This window comes from Lontra canadensis, unplaced genomic scaffold, assembly GCF_010015895.1.
Source record: "Lontra canadensis isolate GAN:19392208 unplaced genomic scaffold, GSC_riverotter_1.0 scaffold195, whole genome shotgun sequence".
NCBI classification, from domain to species: Eukaryota; Metazoa; Chordata; class Mammalia; order Carnivora; family Mustelidae; genus Lontra; species Lontra canadensis.
In genome coordinates, this window is record NW_022631189.1 from 1,095,562 (window position 1) to 1,122,604 (window position 27,043).

Here is a 27,043-nt window from a genome sequence, read left to right on the forward strand (position 1 = left end):
AAGTGAGTTACTAACTCTGGCTTATGCTTAAAGGGAAGGGAATTAAACTCCATCTTTTAAGGGAAGACCATCAAAAGAGTTTATGACTCTGCAGTACATGATTATATTTTTTCATTACAAATACTAATGTGGTTGAAGAAATTTCACTATGACTTGTTTTGAATTGTTGCTGTTCTGTATTAAAGAGATGCCAACTTCTTAAGTAACATAGATATGAATATAGTTTTTATGAGTTGTCAAAGATCTACTGACATTCTTAAGCTCTCTACTGATTTTGAGTTTGTTTTATAAGTTATTTTTTGAAAATCTTAGAAGTTTTAATAATTCTGTTTCTATTTTCAGGGCACCAAGACACCATTGATTTATTCCAACTCTGTCCTGTTGTTTTCTCTCTGATTCTCTACTCTAAGAAAATGTATTAAGCATACTAATTACAAAAGTGTATGTGTTGAAATAAATGGCTTATTTTTCCCTCTCAGCTGATTTGAATAGGATGCACAGACAAAATATAGATGCCTACCATAACCCAGAAGCAAGAACATATGAAGATAAAAGGGCTGTTGTATCTCTAGACCAAAATTTAGCCACCTCAAATGCTGAGAACCTAGAAGATTCTACAAATAAAAACTCAGGTTTTTAATCACATTCTATTTTTTTTGTCTGTTGACGTTTCTAAAGTTGTTCCGTAACATTTCTCTTCTCTTGCCTGACAGAGGTCATATTGTGATTTTGAGAACTTGGTTACACTGAGTCAGGAAGCATAACACGTTATTCATGTTATTTATAATACCTTTTCTTAAATATTTTGACAAAATGAATAGGGAAATATACTTTGCTTCTTAATACTATGTATTTCTTCTCAGCCTTATAACTTATGGATACTTTAGCTGCTATTAAAATTTTTATTTTGCTGGTGGGAAGACTTTCTTAAAATCAAATAGTCTCTTCACACATATACAGACAAATAGTCTCTCTTGCTTCTTATACCCATAATTATTTGAATTAGTGAAAATGCATCAGATGTGATATATATTGTACAAATAAATTGCTTATTTTTATTACTTAATTTTAGTTGTTTATTTTTTACTTATTTTGTAATCATTTGCCTTCCCTTGTGAAACCACAAAGGACAAAGAAATGAAGTTTAATTTTTTTAAAAGTTTAATTCTGTATCTGGTCACATCTCCCTTTCTTAAGCAATATTTTTGATTTTTTATCGAACAACATCCTTATTTTTTTAAAGATTTTATTTATTTATTTGACAGACAGAGATCACAAGTAGGCAGAGAGGCAGAGAGAGAGAGAGGAGGAAGCAGGGGCTCGATCCCAGGACCCTGGGATCCTGACCTGAGCCGAAGGCAGAGGCTCAACCCACGGAGCCACCCAGGAGCCCCTCGAACAACATCCTTTAATTAAAGGTTCTATAAGTAGGAAATTATTCAGTAGCTTTCATTATGATTTGACAGGGAAAGTTGTCATCTTTCTTTATCAAGTTTATATGAAAACATGTTACATATTTTAAAATCAAAGGAAATTTAAAAGATATATCTATCACCTTGCACTATATTTTGATGCCTGTAAAAGTAATCATTTATTTACTACAAATTCTATTTTTGTACTTCCACTAAAGTTTTGATTTTAGACTAGTAAAGAGCTTTACATTAGAAAGTCCTAAAATATCCCTGACTGATCATTTAGTCTTCAATTTTTTTTTTAAATTTTAACCCATGACTGCCTGTCCAAACAGGCAGATATGATTAGAATCACCAGCCTTTCATCTTTGATGGTAGCAGTAATCTCTGTGCTCTTTTTGAACATTTTAGGAGATGTGCTACTTGTGGTTTCCATGGACAGCTTGTACCACTGTTGGATTTCTAATTATGAGAAAGTGCTTTCTTGCTTTAGTCCACAATAGATTTTTACCCAGTGGATCGAGTCTTCATTTTTGGAGCACTAAAATTGAATATTAACATTTTTATGTAATTATTAATTTGTCTTCCACTCTTTGTATTAATTCATTGTGCAGTAAAAACACCTTTCATTTTATTGAAGGGAATTTTGACTTCTTTGGATACATCATTATTTTTCTCTTCACTTCTTTCTTCTACTAGTCTGTATGGAGATCCCAGTTCTATGTACTCCTTCTCTAGCCTTTCTTCCACACCTGGTGTTTGTAGTTGTGTCTTCACCCAGAACTTTCTCTATCATGTTAATAATGATTTAGGCATCTAGCTCTGCTTATCAAGCAGAAATTTAACTTTGCTTATCAAACAAAAACAGTGGAAAAAATCAAGTTTCCATGACCCTTTCCCAAGAAAACACACAAGCTGAATGATTAAATATCAAAGCAGAATTAACTGCCTATTGCCTTTCTGAACAATGCCAAGGTTTTGGTGCTGTGTATGTTTATATATGTATATGTGTGTTTACACATACGCATACACATGTTGCATTTAATATTTTAAAGGCCTTAGGGAACATGAATATATCTTAAAATTGAATGTTATAATGTGTGCTTATGTTTTCTCTTCATTAGTCCTGTTTGAGGCCTTTCCTCAAGTTCATTTTTTTCTTTTACTTTATGGTTCTAGAATGAAGAACCATCATATTTATGAAGTCCATACTAATATGACTTAATGTTTGCTTATTATGATGCCTAGATACATTGGGTTAGAGCATGTGTTTCTCTATGATTTTATTTTAGTCATGCATTTATTTTTTAAAAACTGCTTATTTTTGAAAACTTAATTTTGTTTTGCTAATCCACCTTTTCATTATAACATTTTAAGTATTGAGTTGACTTTCTGCTGATCTATTCAAGTAAGCATTAGTAAACTTAAACACAAAGGAACAATAGGCCTAAATGGCAGCTAAACTGCAAAGCATGAGTGAGAGAAAGAAATGCTTTAGATTGATGGTGTAAAGACTAAGTCAGTAACTAAAAAATAATATAAAAAGTTATGTGAGGCTTCCCTGCATTTGAAGAGAGACTCCTGGGGTATAATTATTTTTCAGGTTGCCTTTATGAAATCATTTAATCCTTCCTCAGAGTATTATCCTATTTATAGGAATATATAACATATTTTTATTGTTCATGTTATATACCATTACTTTGAATTTTTTAAAAAAATTATTGCAGTGATAAAAGAATCATTCTAGTTTTTAAAAAATGTTTTCAGAGCTGGCTTTCTAATCTATCGTGAACCATAGATGGAAAGACTTGGAATTACTGATTTGTCTTAGAAGACAAAATTTTAAAATATATGTATACGTACTAGATTTTAATATATAATTAAGAATATTCTTAAGAAGAGGGTATTTACATAAGAATTTAAATGTACTTTTTTTCTTATATAAATTTACTTTAAAGTCTTTGCTGTAGTTAAAGTTGTTTAGGCTATTATCTTTGTTTCCTTGGTGTCTTTCAGGTATAGACATAGTAGATTTTTCAACTATATTTTTGTTTCACCATTTTTCTTTCTCTCATTAGTTTTCAGCTGGTCTTCAGATTCTAATCTCAGCCTTCCTCTTCTGATTTTTGACCTCTCAACTTCCATAGTTAGCACATATATTCACAGTATGGAATTAGTAGCAAACTTTATTTTTTAACCTTTATATTTTCTAACCATTGAGTAATGTTTTTGCAAAATTTCTCTTTCAAGGTTATATGCAAACACAGAGCTCTCCTTTTGCTCGGGGAAATATATTTTGTGAGCCTCCAACTGAACTTCAGATTAAGCAGCAAGAATTATACAAGAATTTTCTTCGTTTTCAGGTGAAGTGCTTATTTTATCATGGTTTCAAAGTTTTATTAAAAAATTTTTTTAAGATTTTATTTATTTATTTGATAGATCACAAGTAGGCAGAGAGACAGGCAGAGAGAGGGGGGAAGCAGGGTCCCTGCTGAGCAGAGAGCCCGATGCAGAGCTCGATCCCAGGACCCTGAGATCATGACCTGAGCTAAGGGCAGAGGCTTAACCCAGTGAGCCACCCACGTGCCACGTTTTGTTAGAATTTAATAAACTAAACTTGCAAAGATTTTATTCACAGGATAAAGAATAAATTCTAAAATATCTCCACAGTTATTTAAGATAATCTAATTTACATCAGATATAGGTAGTATTAAAATGATATTATTTTATTTATATCTGAAAAAGGAATATAGAGACATGTTAGGCATGCCAGTTGTCTTACTCCTTTCTTAACTTTATTAAATCATTAATTGTTAAAGGATTCTGACATTTCTAAAACTGAATGAAATAAAATATTCACTTATTAGGCATAGGATGAATATGTCTAGATGCTTACTGGGTTAGTAGAAAATCAGGTTTTTTTCCCAAATGATATATTCTTGACTAACTAGAGTTTGTAAATTATTAAAAATCACATGTAATCACATTTTGCCATTATTTGCCTCATTTATGTATGTAAGCAAATAGCATTTAAAAAATGGTAGAAATGCCCAAAGGAAAACACTTGAGTATCCAGGGTTTATTAAACAAACAGAATTACTGAATACTCATACTGTGTCTACTTTTGTGCTGAATACTAGGGTTGGAGCCTGAGGTGAAAGAGAAGGACTCCTAATTTTCTTCTTACCTCCATGCCCCTTAACATCCCATTATCAGATTCATCCTGTGTCTGGGTGGTCTCCTTTTGATATGATTTCTCATGTTATCTCAAAAACTGGTAGTAACTTTTCTTTTCTACAGAAAATATCCAAATTCCTTAGTCCAATATCAAAGGCTATCCAGTCTAATCCAACCTCTTAAATTCTCCTTAAAAAGTTCTACTTAAATATATCAACTTTCTAATCCTAATTATTGTGGACTCTTCAATAAGGCAGTGATGTAATGGATATGGGGTGACTGATCTGGCACTAGTGTTTAAGATGTATTTTTGAGGGATTTAAAAAATTGGAAGGAGGGGTATTTTACTAGAGTGGCAACAATGGAAATGGATGGAAAGACCTTTGTAAGGATCAGCAGAATGGATAGAGATATTGAATGCAAGAGAGTGGCATCAGAAGTCCCTACAGGCGGCGCCTGGGTGGCTCAGGTCACCCCTGGGTGGCTCAGGGGGTGCCTTCAGCTCAGGTCATGATCTCAAGGTCCTAGGATCTAGCCCCACATTGGGCTGAGGCAGGGAGCCTGCTTCCCCCTCTCTCTATGCCTGCTTCTCTGCCTACTTGTGATCTCTCTATCAAATAAATAAATAAATAAAATCTTAAAAAAAAAAAAAAAGTCCTACAGTATTGGCCACTCATATAGCTGCTGATTGAGGGTCAGAGAGTCACCTATTGAACTTGAAATGCCCTGTGCTATACTGCCCATAATGACAGCAAGTCAAAATTATGCAACTCCTATTATACTTAACAAGTGGTAGCATGGTTTAGGGTAGAATTAAGGGGGAAAAACAATCTTGAAATTATATAGCCTTTTATTATTTAGAAGATACTTTTGCATATAATATCTCATTAATCTTCAGGCTCGCCGAAGAATGTATTATTATTTCTGGTTTATGACATGCAACTAAAATCCAGGCTAGGACACTTACCCGTGGTGGCAGAGCCAGCAAATCGTAAGGCCAGTGCTTGAATCCAGGTCTCCTGACTTTAAGTATCTTACGCACTTAACTTTTTAGAGGGCTCTAAGAGTCTTTCCCTCTGGAAAAAAGTAGTAGTAGGGGAAGGTTTGACTATGTCAGTTTTAGACTAAGTTTAGCCTTCAGTTCTCTCAGCCTATAAATCCTCAGTGCACCTGTGAATGGATTGCTCTCGAATGGTGACTTACATGTTTTTCTTTTGGCAGCCCCTTAAAACTTTCCCTCATGAGCAAAATCTAACACAAAACTCTAAGAAAATTTAAAATATCTAAATGGTATTTATTATTACTATCAACACTAAAGTGTCAGACAAGAAGTATCCCCAAACTTAAATGTCAAAAGAAATGTTATAAAATGTTCAAATCTGTGTACTGAGATGGAAGCCTTAGCTCCGTGTATGCATAAAAAAGTTATACTGTTAAAGTTAATGCAACAGAAGTCCTTATGTGGTTAAAATTTGATAAGTAATGTACCATTTTTAATTACAGCATTAGACATAATTAACTTTAATCTTTTCAGCTGTAGCATAAAATTTGCTAAAATAGATGCAGGACCCTTGATGCACCTTTGTATTGTAAAGCGAAAACAGCTGACCTAGATGATAGATTTCCTCTTTCTGTTGAACTGCTGTGTAGCATTTTTTTTTTTTTAAGATTTTATTTATTTATTTGACAGACAGAGATCACAAGTAGGCAGAGAGGTAGGCAGGGAGAGGAAGGGAAGCAGGTTCCCTACTAAGCAGAAAGCCCGATTTGGGGCTCGATCCCAGAACACTGGGATCATGACCTGAGCCGAAGGCAGAGGCTTTAACCCACTGAGCCACCCAGGCGCCCCTGCTGTGTAGCATTTTTGTTGGAATGGCATTTCTGTGGATTTCTTGGGTGTGTGATCCATTTATGATTGTGACCCATAATGGAGAAGTGACTTTGTAATTGTGAGTGTGTGTGTGTGTGTGTGTGTGTGTGTACTAAGAAGAAGAGGGAACTGAGTGTTAAATATGAGGTTTTGTTGTATAGATCATAAAGCACTCCTTGGAGATACAGACATTAATAACTCTTTTTACCAGATGACGAAACTGAGTAAGAATATCTCCTTAAAGTCACTCAGTGAGTAAGTATTTGGTGGAGCTGGAATTTTACTCATAACTCAACATTACATAATGTAGCCTCCCTAACAAATATAGGAAACTGAAAAATTTAGGAACTTAAAAAGAGGGTATGAATGTTGAATTCATAGGATACTACAAAATATTACATGGTATTCTAACTTTCATTAGTTTCCCAAAGTAGTAACTAGGTTTAATTCTTCAGATTGAGGAAAAGAAACAAAGAGAGGAAGCGGAGCGAGAGAGACTGAGAATTGCAGAAGAAAAAGAAGAAAAACGGCTTGCAGAGCAGAGAGCGCGAATTCAGCAAGAGTATGAAGAGGAACAGGAAAAGAAAAGGGAGAAAGAGGAAGAGGTGCATTTTTTTTCCTACTTTCTTTTTCTACTTACCCTGACAGTGAAATTTTTATTTTGTCTTGGAAAGGTATTACAGAGAAGAACAATCCTAGAGTACATTTTAGAAAATTTCAGATCAGTATCCATTTATTGGATACTATTGTATTGAAGTAAAAACTAAGTTAAGAAAAGAGGTAAGTGATGATTTTTTTAAGCCAAAATTTAGGCTGACCAGGATGTTATAAAAGATGCCTAATACTTTATTGTTAAATAGACATCTTTTTGTTAAAAAACACTGTATCATCTGTATCTTCAATTTTATCTCTTTATTTCAAACAAATAAGGCAACAGGTATTTGAATGGACTACAGGATGTATGTTTGGAGTGTTGTATTTTTCTCTTTATTTTAAAGCAAAGGCTAAAAAATGAAGAGCTTATTCGGTTAGCTGAAGAAAGACGAAAAGAAGCAGAAAGGAAGAAGAAAGAAGAGGAAGAAAAACATAATCTACAGCTTCAACACTACTATGCAAGAGAAAATATAATTGGGGAAGAAACAAAGGTAAGTTTCAGACAAAAATGTCAGTTAAACCTGTAGTTTAAACCACTTTCACTGTGGCCTTCTTAGCAAAAGAGGGAGTGGAGGAGATGCTTTTTTTCCTTCCTTCCATCATGCTACTTCATCTGAGTACAGCGCACTGAACTTCCTATATAGGTCATGTCATTGCTTTGCTGCTCTTTGCCCCCCAGTGAATATAAGGGGTTTATTTACCTTAGTCAGTCTTGTTCCCATGGTCTATGGAGTAGCACCCAGCCAGCTATTTGTGAGAAGAGTTAAGTACAGAAATGGAAAGTGTCTGGAAACTTTTGTAGCAATTCGTCCAAGTAATTATATGTCTGTTGGATCTGTAAGAAAGTTGGACTTAAATTGTGTAATGTCTTTTTAAAATTTTTTAATGTATTTGGTATTTCATTTTTACTGTTTTACACTTTTATCCTTGATGGATTGGAAATTTAAAAAGAAACTGCTGGGTCACGGTGGACTGGTTTGAAGTCTGCATCTGAGACTGGTTGATATTCACCATTACATGTGTGGTGAATCAAAGTTATCAGACAGAGGTTTTCTCTCTAGGAAGACACTTGGCCCCTATGAAGCTCCAGTTTACACCCTTTGTCATTTTTCAAAGCTGTATTTCAAATTTTATATGCATAAGTATCCCTGGGGATTTGTTAAAAATGTATCTTGAGGTCTTATATACAAAGTGTCTGATTTTAATATCAGGGTACTCCAGGAATCTGCATTTTACAGGCATTCTTGGGGGTTCAGATGTAGTTGGCCTGTGGACCACATCTTGAGAAAAACTGTATGTGCTGTAGGTTTAGCCCAATTTAATGTAAGAAAATGGTTTTCAGAAATTTAGATTTATACGGACATTATTTCTTCTAAGCAGCATTCACAAAAAGACTACTTTTTTAGCCAGTGGGCTCATCTAGTGTACTTACGATGTAGTTTGGTATACTATAGACAAAGTGAGCCATTTTTGATGGGTTCAGATACACTAACTGATTTCTCACCTCAGGATTTTATGGTGATAGAAATAAGTGTTTGCAGTTAGAATCTGTTGAAACATTATTTGAGAGAAAATTTATAAGTAACACCTGTGTTTTTTGTTTTATTTATTTTCAGTGTTCTAGTAATGTTAGGCAATACCATTTATTCTTAAAGTTGTATATATATTCTTCCTTTTAAAATATTATTGAAATGTCATTCATTCATTTTTTAAATTAATAGCATTTATATTTTTTAGAGCCACATTAGGCTTATAGCAAAGTTGAATGGAAAACACAGAGAGTATTTTCTTGTAAAATTATTTTAAAATGAAAGATAATTGTTAGTTTTCCAGTTCTGTTCCTGCCAATTTCTTATTATGTTTAAGAGAAAATGCTTTCCTTAGGAAAATACAGTTTTATGACTGTTCTAGTTCAGATGTGAAGTACCATAGTTTTAAACCAGTTTTATTCCCTTTAATGTATTTTGCTTTCAGTGATGAAGTTATCATTACTAGCTGTAATTTTTCTTTTACTCATTTATGCCTGATATATTTTTGTCCATTTTCTTAGTTTTTACTTTTGTGTCACCATTTACTTTTTATTTAGCTTGTATATTTGGTTTGTTGGATTTGGTTTTATGTTTTTTTTTTTTAATTCAGTTTTTTATCCTAATCAGAGAATTTTCTTTTGAACAGTGATACCTAAATCCATCAATCCATCTGTTTTTATCATACCCAATATATTGATCATATTAATTGAATTTCTGACTTTTTTTGTTCTTTTATGCTTCCTTGATAGTTATTTGTTTTCTCACTATGTGGAGCATGCTTTGTTTGCTTCATCCTCTGTGGTCTTTTAGAAGATTTCTTTTGTTTTTATAATTGTGTTTGTGGTCATCTAGTGGTCTTAAGAAAAAAGAAAATCTATTTCTAACTTTGTCAAAGTCACCAGTGAAAGTGATATTTGATTTTGTACCATGCAAAATGAACAATTCAACATCTATACATACATACATAGTCTGGTCTGGGTGTTTTTTGTTTTGTTTTTGTTTTTTTGGTTTTTAACCGGATAATTATTATTGGATTTTGTTGGGAATTTTTATGTTCTCTGCATTTTGATTTTAATGTGAAGTTGGGAGCTGTTAACTTTATTATGCTGTAAACTGAAACCCTCTTTTATCTCTTATGGAGACATAGAATGCTGTTGTGATCTGGAAAATTCCCTCATTGTGATGCTCTTGGTGACAAGGGATCTAGGTTTTATAGGTTGATTTATATTATTTTCCAGAAAATAGTTTTTGTGTTTTGTGTTGTCCTGTTTCTTTTTATTATTAAGACAAGTGTTTTTCTTAGTTCTATTTTTTATTTTTGTTGTTTTCCTAATACTTGGTATGCTGCTGATTTACTTAAGTTTGTTGAATATTTTTGTTCTAATCTGAGAGTCCTTTTGTTTTAAAATCTAAATCAATTTACGTTTATCATAACTGATGTTTTCGATCTTACATAATTGAATTTCTGACTTTGTTTTGGTAATAAGTATTTTATTAAATAAAAGCAATAGCATTCTGAACTCCCTAAATGGTGTTATTAACTATTAGGAGTGTTTGTGTACACAGACACATATATATGTATACATACATGTATGTGTGTGTGTGTATATACATACATATGTTGGTGTGTGTGTGTGTATATACATATTTGTTTATATATGCGTGTGTGTGTATACATATACACACATACATATCTATGTATGTACATAGATATACGTATAATTTTTTCCCTCCAGCGCTTGAGACAGCCTTCTCCTGTAGTTCCTGCTCTTCAGAACAAAATTGCAAGCAGACTTCAAAGACCTCCTTCAGTTGACAGCATTATAAGTTCCTTTATTCAGGTACATATTTTTTCTTTTGATTTGTTCATCTTAGCTAAGTTATTTCCAATGATGGGAATTGAATGAGATTTTTTTTTTATTCATCATATTTAGCTATGTTATAGTTTTTCAGTTCTGAAATATAGACAATGTTTGCATTTATTTGTTGCATCAGCTGTAACTGATAATGCTTGGTGCCATAAAGTTTAAATTCTTTTGACAGAGTATAATTTAGCAAATGGATTTTGTCCAACCCTCTTAAGGCCTTTTCTTTGGTAATATATTATCTGGCTAGCTATAGTTATGCTAATGAAGTCCCTTAAACTTTCGACTGAGCTGTGATGAAAAGAGAGCTAGGAGAATGTTCCAGAAGAGTTGATCCTTGAGTAGACTCTTGAAGAATGAGTAGGAAGTTCGCATAATGAGGAGGAATCAAAATCATGGAAGTGTAAACCATATGGCACATATGGAGTAGAATACACCGTGGTTTGGTCTGGCCTCAGAAGGCCTGACCAGGGCGTCAACAGAGGTAGACGTCAAGACATAAGTAGGATGTTGTATGGAGTTTGGCTTTATTCCCATAAATGAGTGGATACCAAATGGACTAATTACCAGAATAGACAAAGCAAATGTTAGAACATTGTCCTGAATCCCACCCTCTGAGATTCTGATTTAGTAGGTGTGTGGTAGATAATGAATGGGGATGCTTTGTAATACTTTAAGTAGGAGAATGACATGTCATAAGTCGGAGAATGGCCATATTTGTTTTATATAACGTTCTCTCAGGCATGGTGTGGAGATGTATTTTGGAGGTCGGATAAGACCATAAACATGGGGAGAAGTTACAGTGGTTTTGCAGAAGTCCACTTGTGAGACTTTCAGGACTCAAAGCCAGTGACACTAAGAACTGAGAATGGGTGAAAATTTTAAGACATACTTAAGAGACACAAGTAATGGCATTTACAGACTATGTTTGTGGGGGTAGGCGTCAGTGAAAACTTTCAAGTTTCTTGTTAGAATATAGAGTGGGTGGTTGAAGATACAGTTTGTGGCTAAGGAAGGAACTCTCGACTGGTTTTGTAGATTTGGAAGCCACTAACATTTTTCCTTGTCATATTAGTACAGTTGTCTCGGATGAATTTGGGGGAAGTAAAAAGGGCTGAGATTGGAACACCAGGGAATTAAAAATTTAAGAAGCGGAGAAAGGAAATAAAGATAGAGAACGTGACAGAGAATGGCAATATCAGCTGCTACTGGCCAAGTAAAATAAGGGTGTAAAATGCCCATTGAATGTGTTATTTGGGGATCACCTGGTGACTTTGGTAAGAGCTGTGTTAGTGGAGTGATAGGGTAGAAGCAAAGGTAGTAGCTGTGTGGTGAGAAGTGAATGGGCATGAGGAAGTAGACACTGTGTTGCATCTATTCTTGAAAGGATGGCTGTGGAGGGAAGTAGAGAAGGGATAGTAGATAATGATGAAGGAGGAGGTAAGAATCTTTTTTTTTTTTTTAAGGAATTTTTTTTTAAAGGTTTTATTTATTTGAAAGAGAGAAAAGAGAGAGAGAGAGAGAACACAAGAAGTAGAGGATCAGAGCAGACTCCCTGTGGAGCAGGGAGCCCTATGTGGGGCTTGATCCCAGGACTCCAGGATCATGACCTGAGCCAAAGGCAGTCATTTAACCAACTGAGCCACCCAGGTGCACAAGAAGGAAGAGACTTTTAAGCATAAGCTGAGAAAATAGAGTGATTGGAGGAGGTCAAAGTCACTTACTAGATACAGAGAACAGGTGACAGGATTGTATTTGGATGAAGCAAGGACACTTCCATTGTGATGGGAAAGAAAAACACATGTTAGGTAAGTGTATAGGTTGGATAGGGGGAAATCTGGTTCCTTTTACATATAGTTCCTTCAAAAAATTATTCTTTTCAAGCTTCTGAATAGGGAAGACATACTGAGTGTATCTTTGTTATGATTGTTAAACAGGAAAGTTCCATATCCAGGGCACAGTCTCCTCCGGTACCTGCCAGGAGAAACCAGCTCCGTGCAGAAGGTAGAGTTAACTATTAAGTCTGTAACCTGTAATATTTCTCTTTTAAGCTTTTTATTGAAATAATTATAGACTCACAGAATGCTGCAGAAGAGCATAGTGGAGTCCTGTGTACCTTTCCTGCAGCTTCCCTCAGTGGTACTATCTTATATAGAACAATAACCAGGAACTTGACTTGGTTGGTATGGTATGCTTCACAGACCTCCATCGGGGCTCACAGTTTTAACACAAAGTAATTGGTGTGTGTTTGTGTTTGTGTGTGGTTCTGTGCATTTGTATTACGTATAATTTGTATAACTACTGCACAATCAAGGTATAGAACTGTGGTATCAGGGGTGCCTGGTGGCTCAGTGATTAAGTGTCTGCCTTTGACTCAGATCATGATCCTGGGGTTCTGGGATTGAGCCCCACGTCAGGCTCCCTGCCTCTCCCCCCTTCTTATATTCTCTCTCTCTCTTTCTCTAATAAAATCTTTTTTTTTTTTTTTTTTTTAAGATTTTATTTATTTATTTATTTGTCAGAGAGAGAGAGAGAGCGCGAGAGTGAGAGCGAGCACAGGCAGATAGAGTGGCAGGCAGAGTCAGAGGGAGAAGCAGGCTTCCCGCTGAGCAAGGAGCCCGATGCGGGACTCGATCCCAGGACGCTGGGATCATGACCTGAGCCGAAGGCAGCTGCTTAACCAGCTGAGCCACCCAGGCGTCCCTCTCTAATAAAATCTTTAAAAAAATAAAAAAAAAATGAACAAGAAGAACTGCGGCATCACCGCAAAGGAACTCTTCTTATGTTGTGGTGCTTCTTTATAGTTGCTCTCTCCCCAGCCCAAGAATATTTCTAAAGTCTGGCTGTTCCTGTATTTTCAGAAATATGTGTATCTTATGGGTATTCATAAATATGATCTGTATTTATAAAACATTAAAAATAACTTTCATAATGTCTCTAAGCATTTTAGTTTTGTGTAAGCCTGGTTATGTTTTAATGTTTAATCTTCTGTGCTTATGCCTGTTTTAATTTTTACTTATTAATGTGAATTTGCAGAGGAGAAAAAAAATGTAATTATGGAGTTATCAGAAATGAGAAAACAGCTTCGTAGTGAAGAACGGCGTCTACAAGGGCGGTTGCTACACATTGACAGTGATGATGAAATTCATATAAGGCAAGTTTCAACTTGAGTTTTTTGTTTGTTCTTGTGTTTTGTTGTTCTTGTCTTCAGGAAAAGGAATTACAGATAAATCAGAACCTATCCAGTAATTCTACAGTTTTGGACAGTATTAGTTCTTTATTGTAAAATCGCATATGTTAGAATGGATAAGTAGCATGCTTGAGAAAAGTTTTTAATAGATTGTTGGTGAAATTATAATACTGAAATAGCCTTTTCCCTGAAAAGAAATATAGCTGAATAATTATATCCTAGTGGAGGGACTCAGTGCAACTAATCCAAAACAGTATATGATTTATTAAGTCTATTTTTGTTTGTAATATGTGATAGGTTTTCTTTTTCTTTCTTTCTTTTCTTTTTTGGCAAAGTGGATTTTTCTTTAACCAATATGCTTTTACTTTTTTTTTTTTAAATGTAAATTCAATTAATTATCATATAATGTATTATTAGGTTCAGAAGTAGAGGTCAGTGTTTCATCAGTCTTATGTAATACCCATGTTCATTATATCACTTGCCCTCCTTAATGTCCATCACCAGTTTACCCTAACCGCCAACCCCTCTCCCCTGCAGCAATGCCCAGTTTGTTTCATATGATTAAGAGTTTCTTATGGTTTCTGTCTGTCTCTGATTTTTTCTTATTTTATTTTTTCCCCTCCTCCCCTAAGATCTTCTGTTTTGTTTTTTAAATTCCACACATGAGGGAGATCATATGACAGTTGTCTTTCTCTGATTGATTTATTTTACTTAGCTTAGATTTATTTCACTTCAGTTCTATCCTTGTCATTACAATTGGCAATTTCATGGCTGAGTAGTATTCCATTGTATGTATATATCACATCTTCTTTATCCATTCATCTGTAAGTGGTCCTCTGGTCTCTTTCCATAGTTTGGCTATTATAGACATTGCTGCTATGAACATTGGGGTGCATGTGCCCCTTTGGATCACTACATTTGTATCTTTGGGGTTAATCTCTAGTAGTGTAATTGCTGGGTTGTAGGATAGCTCTATTTTTAACTTCTTGAGGAAGTTCCATGCTGTTTTCCAGAGTGGCTGCACCAGTTTGCATTCCCACCAACAGTGTAAGAGGGTTCCCCTTTCTCCCACATCCTCAGCAGCATCTGTCTTTTCCTGACTTGCTAATTTTAGCCATTCTTACTGATGGGAGGTGGTATCTCATTGTGGTTTGGATTTGGATTTCCCTGATGCCGAGTGATACGGAGCATTTTTTCATGTTTCTGTTGACCATTTGTATATCTTCTTTGGAAAAATGGCTGTTCATGTGTTCTACCCATTTCTTGATTAGATTATTTGTTCTTTGGGTGTTGGCTCTGAAGTTCTTTATAGATTTTGTGATGCAAGCCCTTTATCTGATAAGACATTTGGAAATATCTTCTCCCATTCTGTTGGTTGTCCTTTGGTTTTGTCAGCTGTTTCCTTTGCTGTGCAAAAGTTTTGATCTTGATGAAGTCCCAGTAGTTAATTTTTCCCTTTGTTTCTCTTGCCTTTGGGGAAGTGTCTAGCAAGAAGTTGCTGTGGCTGAGGTTACAGAAGTGGCTGCCTGTGTTTAGGATTTTGAAGGATTCCTGTATCACATTCAGGTCTTTCATCCATTTTGATTCTATTTTTGTGTATGGTGTAAGGATATATGGTCCACTTTCAGTCTTTTGCATGTGGCTGTCCAATTTTCCCAGCACCAATTGTTGAAGAGACTGTCTTTTTTCCATTGGCTATTCTTTCCTGCTTTATTCAAGATTAGCTGACCATAGTGTTGAGGGTCCATTTGTAGGTTCTCTGTTCTGTTCCATTGATCTGTGTGTCTGTGTTGTGCCAGTACCGTACTTTCTTGATGGTTAGAACTTTGTAATAGAGCTTGAGGTCCAGGATTGTGATGCCACCAGCTTTGGTTTTCTTTTTCAATATTCCTTTGGCTATTTGGTGTCTTTTCTGGTTCCATACAAATTTGAGGATTATTGTTCCTGCTCTGTGAAAATAGTTGATTGTATATTGGTAGGGATTGCATTGAATGTGTAGATTGCTTGAGGTAGCATAGACATTTTAATAATATTTGTTCTCCCAGTCCATGAGCATAAAACGTTTTCCCATTTCTTTATGTCTGCCTCAGTTTCTTTCATGAGTGTTCTGTAGTTTCTGTAGTATAGATCCTTTGCCTCTTGGGTTAGACTTATTCCTTGGTATCTTAGGGGTTTTGGTGCAATTGTAAATGGAATCGACTCCTTCATTTCTTTTTCGTCTGTCTCATTGTTTGTGTATAGAGATGCAGTTGATTTCTCTGTATTGATATTATAGCCTGCCACTTTGCTGAATTCTTGTGTGAGTTCTAGCAATTTTGGGAATGGAATCTTTTGGGGTTTTCACATAGAGTATCTTCTTTACCAATTTGGATGCCTTTTATTTCTTTTTGTTGTCTGACTGGTGAGGCTAGGACTTCTAGTGCTGTGTGAAACAACAGTAGTCACAGTAGACATCCCTGCCATGTTCCTGACCTTAGAGGAAAAGCTCTCAGTTTTTCCCCACTGAGAATGATATTCACTGTGAGCTTTTCATATATGGCTTTTATGATGTTGAGATATGTTCCCTCTATTCCTACACTGTGAAGAGTTTAATCAAGGAAGGATGCTGTACTTTGTCAAATGCTTTTTCTGCATCTATCAAGAGGAACATATGGTTCTTGTCCTTTCTTTTATTAATGTAGTGTATCAATCACATTGATTGATTTGCAGAGGTTGAAAACACCCTTGCAGCCCAGGAATAAATCCCACTTGTTCGTGGTGTATAATCCTTTTTAATGTACTATTGGAGTCCATTGGCTATGGTCTTTCAATTTTACCTTTGGATCCTACTGGCTAGTATCTTGGTGAGAATTTTGGCATCCATGTTCATCATATTGGTCTGTGATTCTCCTTTTTGGTGGGGTTGTCTGCTTTTGGGATCAAGGTAATGCAGGCTTCATAGAAAGGGTTTGGAAGTTTTTCTTCCATTTCTATTTTTTGAAACAGCTTCAGAAGAACAGGTATTAATTCTTATTTAAATATTTGATAGAATTTCCCTGGGAGGTCGTCTGGCCCTGGGCTCTTGTTTCTTGGGAGATTTTTGATTATTGCTTCAATTTCCTTGCTGGTTTTGGGTCTGTTCAGGTTTTCTATTTCTTCCTGGTTCAGTTTTGTAGTTTATAGGTCTCCAGGAATGCTTCAATTTCTTCCAGATTGCCTCATTTGTTAGGATATAGTTGCTCATAATATTTTCTCAAAACTATTTCTATGGTGTTGGTCATGATCTCTCTTCTTTCATTCATGATTTTATTAATTTGATTCCTTTCTCATTTCTTTTTGATAAGTCTGGCCAGGGGTTTATCAATCTTACTAATTCTTTCAAAGAACCAGCTCCTAGTTTCATTGATTTGTTCTACTGTTCTTTTGGTTTCTATTTCATTGATTTCTGCTCTGATCTTTTATTAAATTTCTCTTCTCCAGCTGGGGTTAGGCTGTATTTGCTGTCCTTTACCAGCTCCTTTAGGTATAAGGTCAGGTTGAGTATTTGAAACCTCTCTTATTTCTTGAGAAAGGCTCATATTGCTGTATCCCTCCCTCTTAGGACCCCCTTTGCTGCAGCCCAAAGGTTTTGAACAGCTGTGTTTTCATTTTCATTTGTTTCCATGAATTTTTAAAATTCTTTAATTTCCTGGTTGACCCATTCATTCTTTAGTATGATGCTCTTTAGCCTCCATGTATTTGAGTTCTTTCCAACTTTCCTCTTGTGGTTGAGTTCTAGTTTCAAAACATCGTGGTCTGAAAATATGCAGGGGGGATGCCTGGGTGGCTCAGTGGGTTAAGCCCCTGCCTTCGGCTCAGGTCATGATCTCAGGGTCCTGGGATCAAACCCTGCATCGGGCTCTCTGCTCTGCAGGGAGCCTGCTTCCCCCCTCTCTCTCTGCCTTCAGCTCTGCCTGCTTGTGATCCCTCTCTCTCTTTTTTAAAATCTTTAAAAAAAAAAAAAAGAAAATATGCAGGGAATGATCCCCATCTTTTGGTACCAGTTGAGACCTGATTTGAGACCCAGGATGTGATCTCTTCAGGAGAATGTTCCATGTGCACTGGAGAAGAATGTGTATTCTGTTGCTTTAGGTGGAATGCTCTGAATATATCTGTGAAGTCCATCCAGTCCAACATGTCATTCAAAGCCCTTGTTTCCCTGTTGATCTTCTGTTTCGATGATCTGTCCAATTCAGTTCCTGGGGTGTTAAAGTCCCTTACTATTATTGATGTGTTTCTTTGATTTAGTTATTAATTGGCTTGTATTTTTAGCTGCTCCCATGTTAGGGGCATAAATATTTACAACTATTTTCACTATTATATGTCAAGGTGTTGACCTATTTTACCTGATTTTGAGAGGTGTTCTCTGTGCATCCTGGACTTGAATGCCTGTTTCCTTTCCCAGATTAGGGAAGTTTTCTGCTATACTTTGCTCCAGTATACCTCTGCCCTTCTCCCTTTCCTCTACTGGGATCCCAATTCTAACATTGTTTTGGTTTATGGTATACTTATCTCTCGAATTATCCCCTTTATAGCCAGTTGTTGTTTATCTCTTTTTTTTCTCAGCTTCTTTATTCTCCATCATTTTATCTTCTGTATCACTAATTCACTCTTTTGCCTCACTTATTGTAACAGAGCCTCCATTTTAAAAAAAAGATTTTATTTATTTATTTAACAGACAGAGATCACTAGTAGGCAGAGAGGCAGGCAGAGAGAGAGGGGGAAGCAGACTCCCTGCAGAGCAGAGAGCCCGATGTGGAGCTCAATCTCAGGACCCTGGGATCATGACCTGAGCCAAAGGCAGAGGCTTAACCCACTGAGCCACCCAGGCACCCTAGAGCCTCCATTTTTATTGCATTTCATTAATAGCCTTTTTTAATCTAGTTCTTTTATTTTTTTCCAGTATAGGCTTCTTTAATGTCTTCTATGCTTTTTACAAGCCTAGCTAGTGTTTTTATAATCATTATTCTGAATTCTAGTTCTGACCTTTTATTCATGTCCATACTAATTAGGTCTCCGGCCTTCATTACTGCCTCTTGTTCTCTTTTTTGAGGTGAGTTTTTTTTGTCTTGTCATTCTATCCAGAGAAGAATAGATGAACAAGAGAACAAAATACTAAAGTGGCAACAATGACCCCAGATAATTATACACTAAAAAATCAGAGGAGATGTGAAACCAGAAAAAATAAAAATTAAAAAAAAAGGGAGTGAGAGAATATAATCAGACAGGTGAACAGAACAGAGCAATACACTGGATCCTGTATTTTTGTCTTTTTGTTAGAAAACTAGATTCCAAAATTGTAAGGAAAGAAAAACTTAAACATGTTCAAAAATAAAATTAAATACAATAAAGTTTAGAATGTTACTGTAAAAAAAATGAGAATTAAAAGACAAATAAAGGGAATATCGACAAACAGGTGAACAGAACAGAGCAGTACACTACATCCTGAGTGTATTTTGGTCTGTTTGTTAGAAGAAACTGCATCCTAAAATTGTAAAGAAAGAAAAACTTTTATATATGTACAAAAATAAAATTAAATACAATGAAAGGCTAGAATGTAAGTGTAAACATGAAAATTAAAAAAAGATTTTAAAAAAGAGTTGATAAAAAAATAAGAAATTGGTTGAAAAAAGAGCAGAAAAATTAAAATTGAAAGCCTAAGAATTGTGGCAAAAGACCATAAATTCTATATACTGTTTTCCCTTAGTGCTGGAGTTTTGCAGTTCTGTGTAATGGCTAAACCTGGTCTTGGCTGGATGTTCCTGCTGATCTTCTGGGAAAGGGTCTGTTCTGCTGATCCTCAAGTGTCTTTGCCCCAGTCAGAACTGCATTGCCCTTGCCAGGGGGCCATGCTAAGTACAGTGGTCCAGTTTGCTCTGTGTGGTTTTGTTCCCTGAAAACTTTCTGCTCTACTTTAGAGGATGAGAATGAAAATGGCAGCCTCCCAATCTCTGGCCCCATAGTCAAAGGTTGGGGCCCACTCCTCAGTGCACCCTCACGGAGGAGCGGTCAATTACATCTATCTCCCTGGTGTCCATATGTACTTCTGTGCTCACTCAGCTTGGACCAAGTGTTTCTATCTTAGGCATGCAACTCAATTGGAGTCTCCAAACCCTGAGCCTCCTATGGCGCACACTTGCGCCGCTGCTCCCCTTGGGGAGAAAGTGGGGTTAGTTCTGCCACTTGGTGGACCCCTGCTTGGAGTGCAGTTGCCAAACTGTTTGGTAGTTCGTGATTTATGGCAACACTGAGAGCCACACTTGGGCTTTCTGATTGCAGCTCTCTTCCCCATTCCAAACCCTAGGAGCTCTGCCACCCCTAGGCATCCCCGGTCTTTCTGTGACCCTGAGGATCCCAAGACCATACTGTCTCACCTAGGTTTCTGCTCTCTTTCAGCAGCTGAGTGTGTCTTTCAGGCAGGGCCATCCCTTACTGATTTTGTGCTCGGCTGCTGTATCAGTTTCTGACGTTGGCTTAGGGATGCTCCCTCCTCCTGGGGTTTACCTCCCATATATATAGCTTTGGATTCATTTCTCCACACCTCCTACCTTGCAGAAAGTGGTTGCTTTTCTATTTGTAGAGTTGCAGCTATTCTTTCCTTAGATCTCTGGATGAGTTCACAGGTGTTCAGAATGATTTGATAGCTACTGGTTGAATTCCTGTAGCCAGACAAAATTAAGGTCTCCTGTTTCTCTCCTATCTTGGACTGTCTCCACCAATATTCTCTTAGTTTCACATTCTTGAATTTTATGTAGATTAAGTTGCCTTCATAAAACATTTATCCATACCTGTTGAACCTATTCACTGCAAAATATGGGATATTTAATGTATATTTATTTAACCTAATATAAAACATTTATATTGAGTGTTTTATCTGTCCTTCCTTACTGCCAATAATATATTTATGGTGATGATGATGGTGGTGGTGGTGGTGATGGTGAGAGATGTTGGGATGGGGGAGGAAGAAAGTAGTAGTACTTTTTTGAAGGAATACCAGAAATACAAGCCCTAATCATGAAATGTTTGATAGGATTAGACTTAGTAAAGAATGAGTTTGGGGTGGCACACCGTTTTTCCAGGTGTATCTGAGAATGGACTCTTTGTCTCATCCCAGAAATCAGTGAGTGAAAATAATTGATTAATTTCAGTCCTTATGTACACAAGGCAAATTGGTGCAGAAGTTGCTTTGTAAGCTACTCTAAGTGGTAGGGAAGTCCATGCTGAGAAAGAGATAGTTGAAACAAGACTAGAAAATTATGAAAACATTCTCTTTACTTTCCCTTTTTTAGTCTTCTGCAAAATCAAGCAGAGAAATTTAGTCTTTGAGGGGGAAAATGATATAGGAACAAAAAACTTCAGAGTTGGAATAATCATAGACAATTACATTTTAAAACTATTTTTTACATTTTCCATCAACAATCTATTTTATAAAATACTTATTTTCTAGAAAATAACTTCTAAATTATTAAACATTTCTGATCATTTTTGCCAAAAGGACTCATAAATTTTTCAAAGTACTATTCTTCAAACTGTAGATTGCAGTCTTTTGGTAGATTTTAAAATCAATAAAGTGGATAACTACCACACTTACTTTTTAAAAGGTTTTTTTTTTTAAATAAATGATTTTATTTTGGCATCATTTTAAATTAAAGAAGAGTTGTAAACATAGTACAGAGTTTCCATATGACCCTCACTTAGTTTTCCCAATTGTTAACGTCTTGTGTTGCTAGAGTCTGTCACTTAATATTGGAACATTACTACTAAATTCCAGACTTTCTGGATTTCTCCTGTTTTTCTATTAATGTTCTCTTTCTGTTCCAGAATCTAATCAATATAGGTACCACATTGCATTTAGTTGTCATATCTCCTAGTCTCCCCTGGTCTGGGACAGTTTCTTAGTCTTTTCTTTGTTTTCATGACTGTGACAGTCTGGAGGAGTATTGGCCAGGTAGAATCCTATAAGAATATCCCCCAGTCTGTGTTTATCTAAAATTTACTCATGATTAGACTGGTGTTAAAGGTCTTTGGACAGAAGAGCACAAGGTAGATGGTCCTCTCATCACATCCTATAACAAAGGTATATGGCATCTACATGACATTCCTGGGGATGGGAACCTTCATCATTTGGTTAAAGTAGAATTTGCCAGGTTTCTCTGCGCAGTTACTATTTTAGGACAAGAATCAACAAATTTGGCACACAGCTTAGGAGGTAGAATTAAGCTCCATCTCCTGTAGATGGGGTGAGTTATCTATATATATTATTTAGAGTTCTTTTGTAAGAAATATTTGTCCTTTCTTGGGAGCTTGGGTGGTTGAGTTGGTTGAGCATCAGACTTGATTTCTGCTCCAGTCATGGTCTTGGAGTCATGTAATTGAGCCCCATGCTGGGCTCTGAGCTCAGCGGGGAGTCTCCTTCTCTCTCTTTCTCCTTTGCCCTTACCCCTGCTCGTGCTCTTGCACTCTCCCACTCTTTCTCTCTCTAGAATAAATAAATCTTAAAAAAAAATTGTCCCTCTCTTCCCTTTTTTATTTATTCAATCATTTATAACACTTTTGTGTGTATTTATTTTGTACTTTGGGGTATAATCCATTCTCCGTTCTTTCTGAGCACTTCCTTTTTGGTATTATAAGACACACTCCAGGATCCTCTTGTATCTCCCCTACCCCAGCCCTGAAATCAGCCATTTCTCCAGGAAGCCATGTTTCCTCATGGAGAATGGTATTTAGAAACCAGGCTCTGGATGTTGGGTATGCTTGCTGGGTGTCTTTGCTTCTGGATCCTACTAGTGGACAGAGGTAGATAATTTAATATATGTATGTGTACTAAGTCATAAACATATCTGTCATTGTTCCTGGTCTATCATTTGTATATTTATTAAATTTATAGTGATGTTTAAGACTGTAATCCAGTATGTGATAGGAGTTTAATATAGCAGCTTAACCTCCAAGCTTGGTTGGCTAAGTAAACATAGTGAGGAAGTTTCAAAAATACAGAATGGCTAGATAATGAAATGTTAACACACGCTGGTAGTTTTCAGTGGATAATTCTATTTTATTTATCAGCTATTTCTAAGTAATTGAGAGGTCAGTGTAGTTTTTTTAATTTACTTTGTGATGTTATGAATGACTTCACTATTGCAGCATTGCATATTTAAACATGCATGTTTAACTTATTGACACTTATTTTGTTTCATTCATAAATTGAACACTGTACTCTCTTTTGACAAACTAATATAAGAGAAGCAAGGCAGCTTTTCAGTTTTCTCATTTGCAAATGGTAACAATAATATTTACCCCGTGAGATTTTAGTGAAGAATAAATAGATGGACGTATTTGAAAGTACCTTGTAAATTCTACATGCTAACTTAAGTTAGAGAATATATGTTAGATTGCTGTCATTTAGCAAGAACTGGTTAAACACATTTACTTTGGTTTAATTTTCAATATGTATCACAATGAGAGACATTTGAGTTGATTCTTTATTCCAGTTTTATAAATTGTTTCACAAAAAGAATCTCTTATTCATTAATTAAGCTCACATTTTTGAGCTCTTACTTTGTGTTAGGCACAAAACAAATACTAGGCAGCTCATATCCAAGGAAGATCTAATAATCTAATTCCTAACTTAGCAGCCTATTTAACTTTTAGCTGTAATGGAATCTAGGCAGGAGTCCAGTTTAATGGCCTCCTAGAAGCCTTTTTAAAATTTGTTTTGCATTGTAATGAATCTGTGTTGCATTTCCTGTCACACTAGGTGGCTTACTATTTAGAGGTCTTTGTTAGCCTTGGCAAGGTACTTTTGTGACCCATGTGACTCCTTACCCTCACCAGGAAAGGAAACTCCTGCAGAGCAGTGGTATTGCCTTTTGGGATCCAAGCTGTTCCCTTCTAAGTGCTTAGGGAAGATTTAGTGAACGAAGAAATGAAGGCAGGAGTTGGGCCAAGCCTCTGACAATTATAGCTTAAATCCTCATTTTCAGAAATAGAGGGCGTCTATCAAGTGCTGCAGGAAGCACGGGTAGGTCTTTCTTTTCAGGGCTAGAGACACTGTCCCCCATCCCTTTCCTCTTCTTGGTCACTCCCCAAGAGCCCTAACAGGAAACTCACTAAGCCCCCTGACCATTATGTTAACTTCCTAGGTACCACAGAAGTAGAGTATTAAATGAACTAATTAGATAATTGAATTCCCTGAAAGTCCTTGTAAAATTAGTGTTGGAGACTGTGGATAGTACCCTTTATATTGTGAAGTGTATTAATACCATATTTCTCTGTATAATTTTTATTTTAGGCTGAGGGGAAGGTAGCATTTATTGATTACCTAACATATGTCATGTACAGTGCTAGGTACTTTACAGTGTATAACTTCACTTAATTAGAAGGAATAGATATCATCTGCATCATACAGATGATGAAGTCAAGGTCGAACTGCCAGAAGACAGCAAAGCTGGTCTTTGAATCTTGGTTTTGCTAACTTCAAAGACTGTGGTCTTTCTACTATGTGAACATTCTAAGATAAAGCTAACTCATTTACTCTCCTAATAAAGGCCTTTGCATCAGAATATCTTGAAAGAGTATACCGACCTAGGGCCTTTACATCAGAATATCTTGAGAGAGTACACTGACCTTTACTATATTTTTTAGTATAGGAGATTGAAATAACAGATATTAAAGTTTTATAATATTGTGTGATGTAAGATGCCAAATTTCTTATAGAGGGAGTTAAATGTAAGCTCTGATTCTCTTCACATTAAAACACATTTACCTAAATTTGTCTTCTGTCTATAGGAAAAGAGAAAGGAATCCCATGGATATATTTGACATGGCTAGGCATCGGCTACAAGCTCCTGTCAGAAGACAGTCGCCTAAGGGCTTAGATGTTACTACTTTTCAGAATATTCATGACTTCAATGAGCTGAAAGATAGAGGTGAGTAGAATGCTGCTCTTTTAGATACAGCCTGTGTTCTAACCATATTCAAGTACTTATTTGTATCCTTTTTCTAAAGTAAAGTTTCATTTAGTATACCTATTTTAAATAATGATGAATAAAATTTCTATATATTTTAGTTCTTCACTTTACCAGTCTAGTAGGTGAAACTTTAGTTTGTCTAACTCTTTTCTTTTGCAGAGCATACAGCTTTTAAAGCTTCTCTGGAGTCGATTGGATTAGATCAGGTAGACTAATGAGAAGAGTAGCACTTGTCGTTAATGGAACCGGGACAAGGCAAGCTGAGCTTAGGAAAGAGACTGAGAAGGAACAGTTAGAGTGACTGGAGAATGTGGTATCCCGAAATCTAAGGGAAGAGAATATGTCAAGGAGAAGGGATCATGTAAGAGGAATAGTGCAAAGCGTTGGTTGGATCAGAGGTCACTGGTGACCTCGGTTAGATCTTTTTCAGTGGAATTAGGGCATCAGAAGCCCATTAACATGGGAATGAGGATTGACTAGGAGGCAGAGTGTTGGAGGTAGTAAGCATAAGACAACCCCTGGAGGAGGTAGGCTTGGCTGGGAAGGAGAGGAACTTAGGGTCCAGGGCTGGGGGAACAGGGTAGAATGCTAATGTGAAGGGCTGTGACAGGGTAAGAGGTGTGTGTAGGGTATGGGAGAGAGAAGGAATGAGGAGAGCAGGGTCCCTGAGTAACTCGGGCAGGAGCAAATGGAGAATATTTGAAGGAAGAGAGTTGAGAAGATTTGATGTAGCACTTAGAAGGAGCAGAGAAAGCTTAGTAGAGAAATAGGATTACCAGGAGACACAGGGCCATGGGAGACTGAAAATATATAGAGGAACCAAAATGTGTGTTATATGTGATTTTCCTTTTGGACCATGAAATAGAGCAGGTGTTGGAGTCAAAGTGGCAAATTGCTGGATATGTGGTCATATGATCTATACCAGATGAACCAGAACTGAACTTTTCTTCTTTTTGCTTTTTAAATTAGTATCTATTACAGAAAGTTTTGAAAACACAGAAAACTAGAGAGGAAAATCACCTTGCTCAAAGCACCTAAATATAAGCACCATTCATATTTCTAGTCTTCTTTCTGAGCCTATTTAAAACAAAAACAAGATAAAACTGTTACTTAATTTTCTCTTTTGTTTTTCATTTAGATTTACAAGTGTCATCAGTTACATTTACTGTTGTCTTTTAATGCTATGATTTACTGATAATTTACTATATGCCAGGCAGTGTATTAAGCCAGTAGGTCTCAGAGTTTGGTTAGGGGACCTGCGCAGTCAGGCGGTTTTCATTATAAGCTAAGACATTATTTGTCTTTTTCATGCTTATTCTCACATGTGATATGGTAATTGTGATAACTTTTGATCATAAAGCTTTTTACATATTTAGGATCATTTCTTTAAATTATATTCCAACAGTATAATTAGTAGATCAAAGGGAATAATAGTTTCAAGGCTTTTTAGATGTATGAACTATATTTTTGTTCTCAAGATTTATAAGTTAAGTTTTATCATTTTCATTCTGCTCACCTCATATTCTTGAACTTGTGGCATAGATGAATTCTTAGATTGTCATTTCCTCCACTAATGACCTCTCTCCTAAAGTTCCAGCCAGTCTGCATTTATCTTGCTTTTTGCATATTTACAAGGGTGAAAATATTAATTGGCTTGATAACATTATGTTTTCATTTTTTCAATATATGTTAGGGACTGGCTGTGATTAGTGTCTAATGGCTCCCTGAGTTGTAGCCCTGTGACTGACTGCTTGGCTATATGTGTACATAGTTGCCCAGCTGTGTGCTCTGGGGGAAATCTTGGGGAGTGGGAAAGTACGGATGGAGAATGCATAATAAGCTACTGCTTGTTCTGGGGTGGGGTGGGAGGGCTTCCTTTTAATGTTGCTAAGTTTGTGAAAGGGCATTTACTTACAGAATATTAATTTTGTGTTCTTGAGTTTTATGATAATTTTAATACCTTTTGACTTTGGTGATACTTTATTATTGTTCCTCGATTTTGAAATTAGGTTCCTCATATGTTTACTGAAGCTTTATAAAATCTCCTTTGGAAACAAGATTGAACTTAGCTATATATTTTTTGTACTAGATTCAGAAACACGGGTTGACCTGAAGTTCATGTACCCAGATCCTCCAAGAGATCACCACACCTTAGAGATCCAGCAGCAAGCCCTGCTAAGAGAGCAGCAGAAGAAACTGAATAGAATGAAGATGCAGGAAGGTGCTGAAGGTAAGAAATTGTCATTCCTATCTCAAAGAGTAGCGGTGGGTTGTTTGTTGTTGTTGTTGTTGTTGGCTTTTTTTCTCTCTGGTGTTGATTGCAGTCCCGGGCAGCTTCCCACTGGTTGCTCCATGCTCACT

General features: G+C 36.1%; 1 protein-coding gene across 13 annotated transcripts in view; it reads left to right on the forward strand.

The window, feature by feature from the left end:
- The window catches only part of CSPP1 (centrosome and spindle pole associated protein 1), a 156,045-nt gene that overhangs the window by 112,568 nt on the left and 16,434 nt on the right, over window positions 1–27,043 (forward strand). For 10 of the 13 annotated variants that reach the window (XM_032847880.1, XM_032847884.1, XM_032847893.1 and 7 more), the window contains 9 exons: window positions 480–632; window positions 3,663–3,775; window positions 6,915–7,064; window positions 7,458–7,604; window positions 10,379–10,483; window positions 12,445–12,511; window positions 13,544–13,661; window positions 24,501–24,640; window positions 26,772–26,912. In XM_032847880.1, the coding sequence (XP_032703771.1) occupies window positions 480–632; window positions 3,663–3,775; window positions 6,915–7,064; window positions 7,458–7,604; window positions 10,379–10,483; window positions 12,445–12,511; window positions 13,544–13,661; window positions 24,501–24,640; window positions 26,772–26,912 (1,134 nt within the window). The remainder of the gene's footprint in view (window positions 1–479; window positions 633–3,662; window positions 3,776–6,914; window positions 7,065–7,457; window positions 7,605–10,378; window positions 10,484–12,444; window positions 12,512–13,543; window positions 13,662–24,500; window positions 24,641–26,771; window positions 26,913–27,043) is intronic. The other 3 variants (XM_032847888.1, XM_032847889.1, XM_032847890.1) reach the window with 1 other exon arrangement.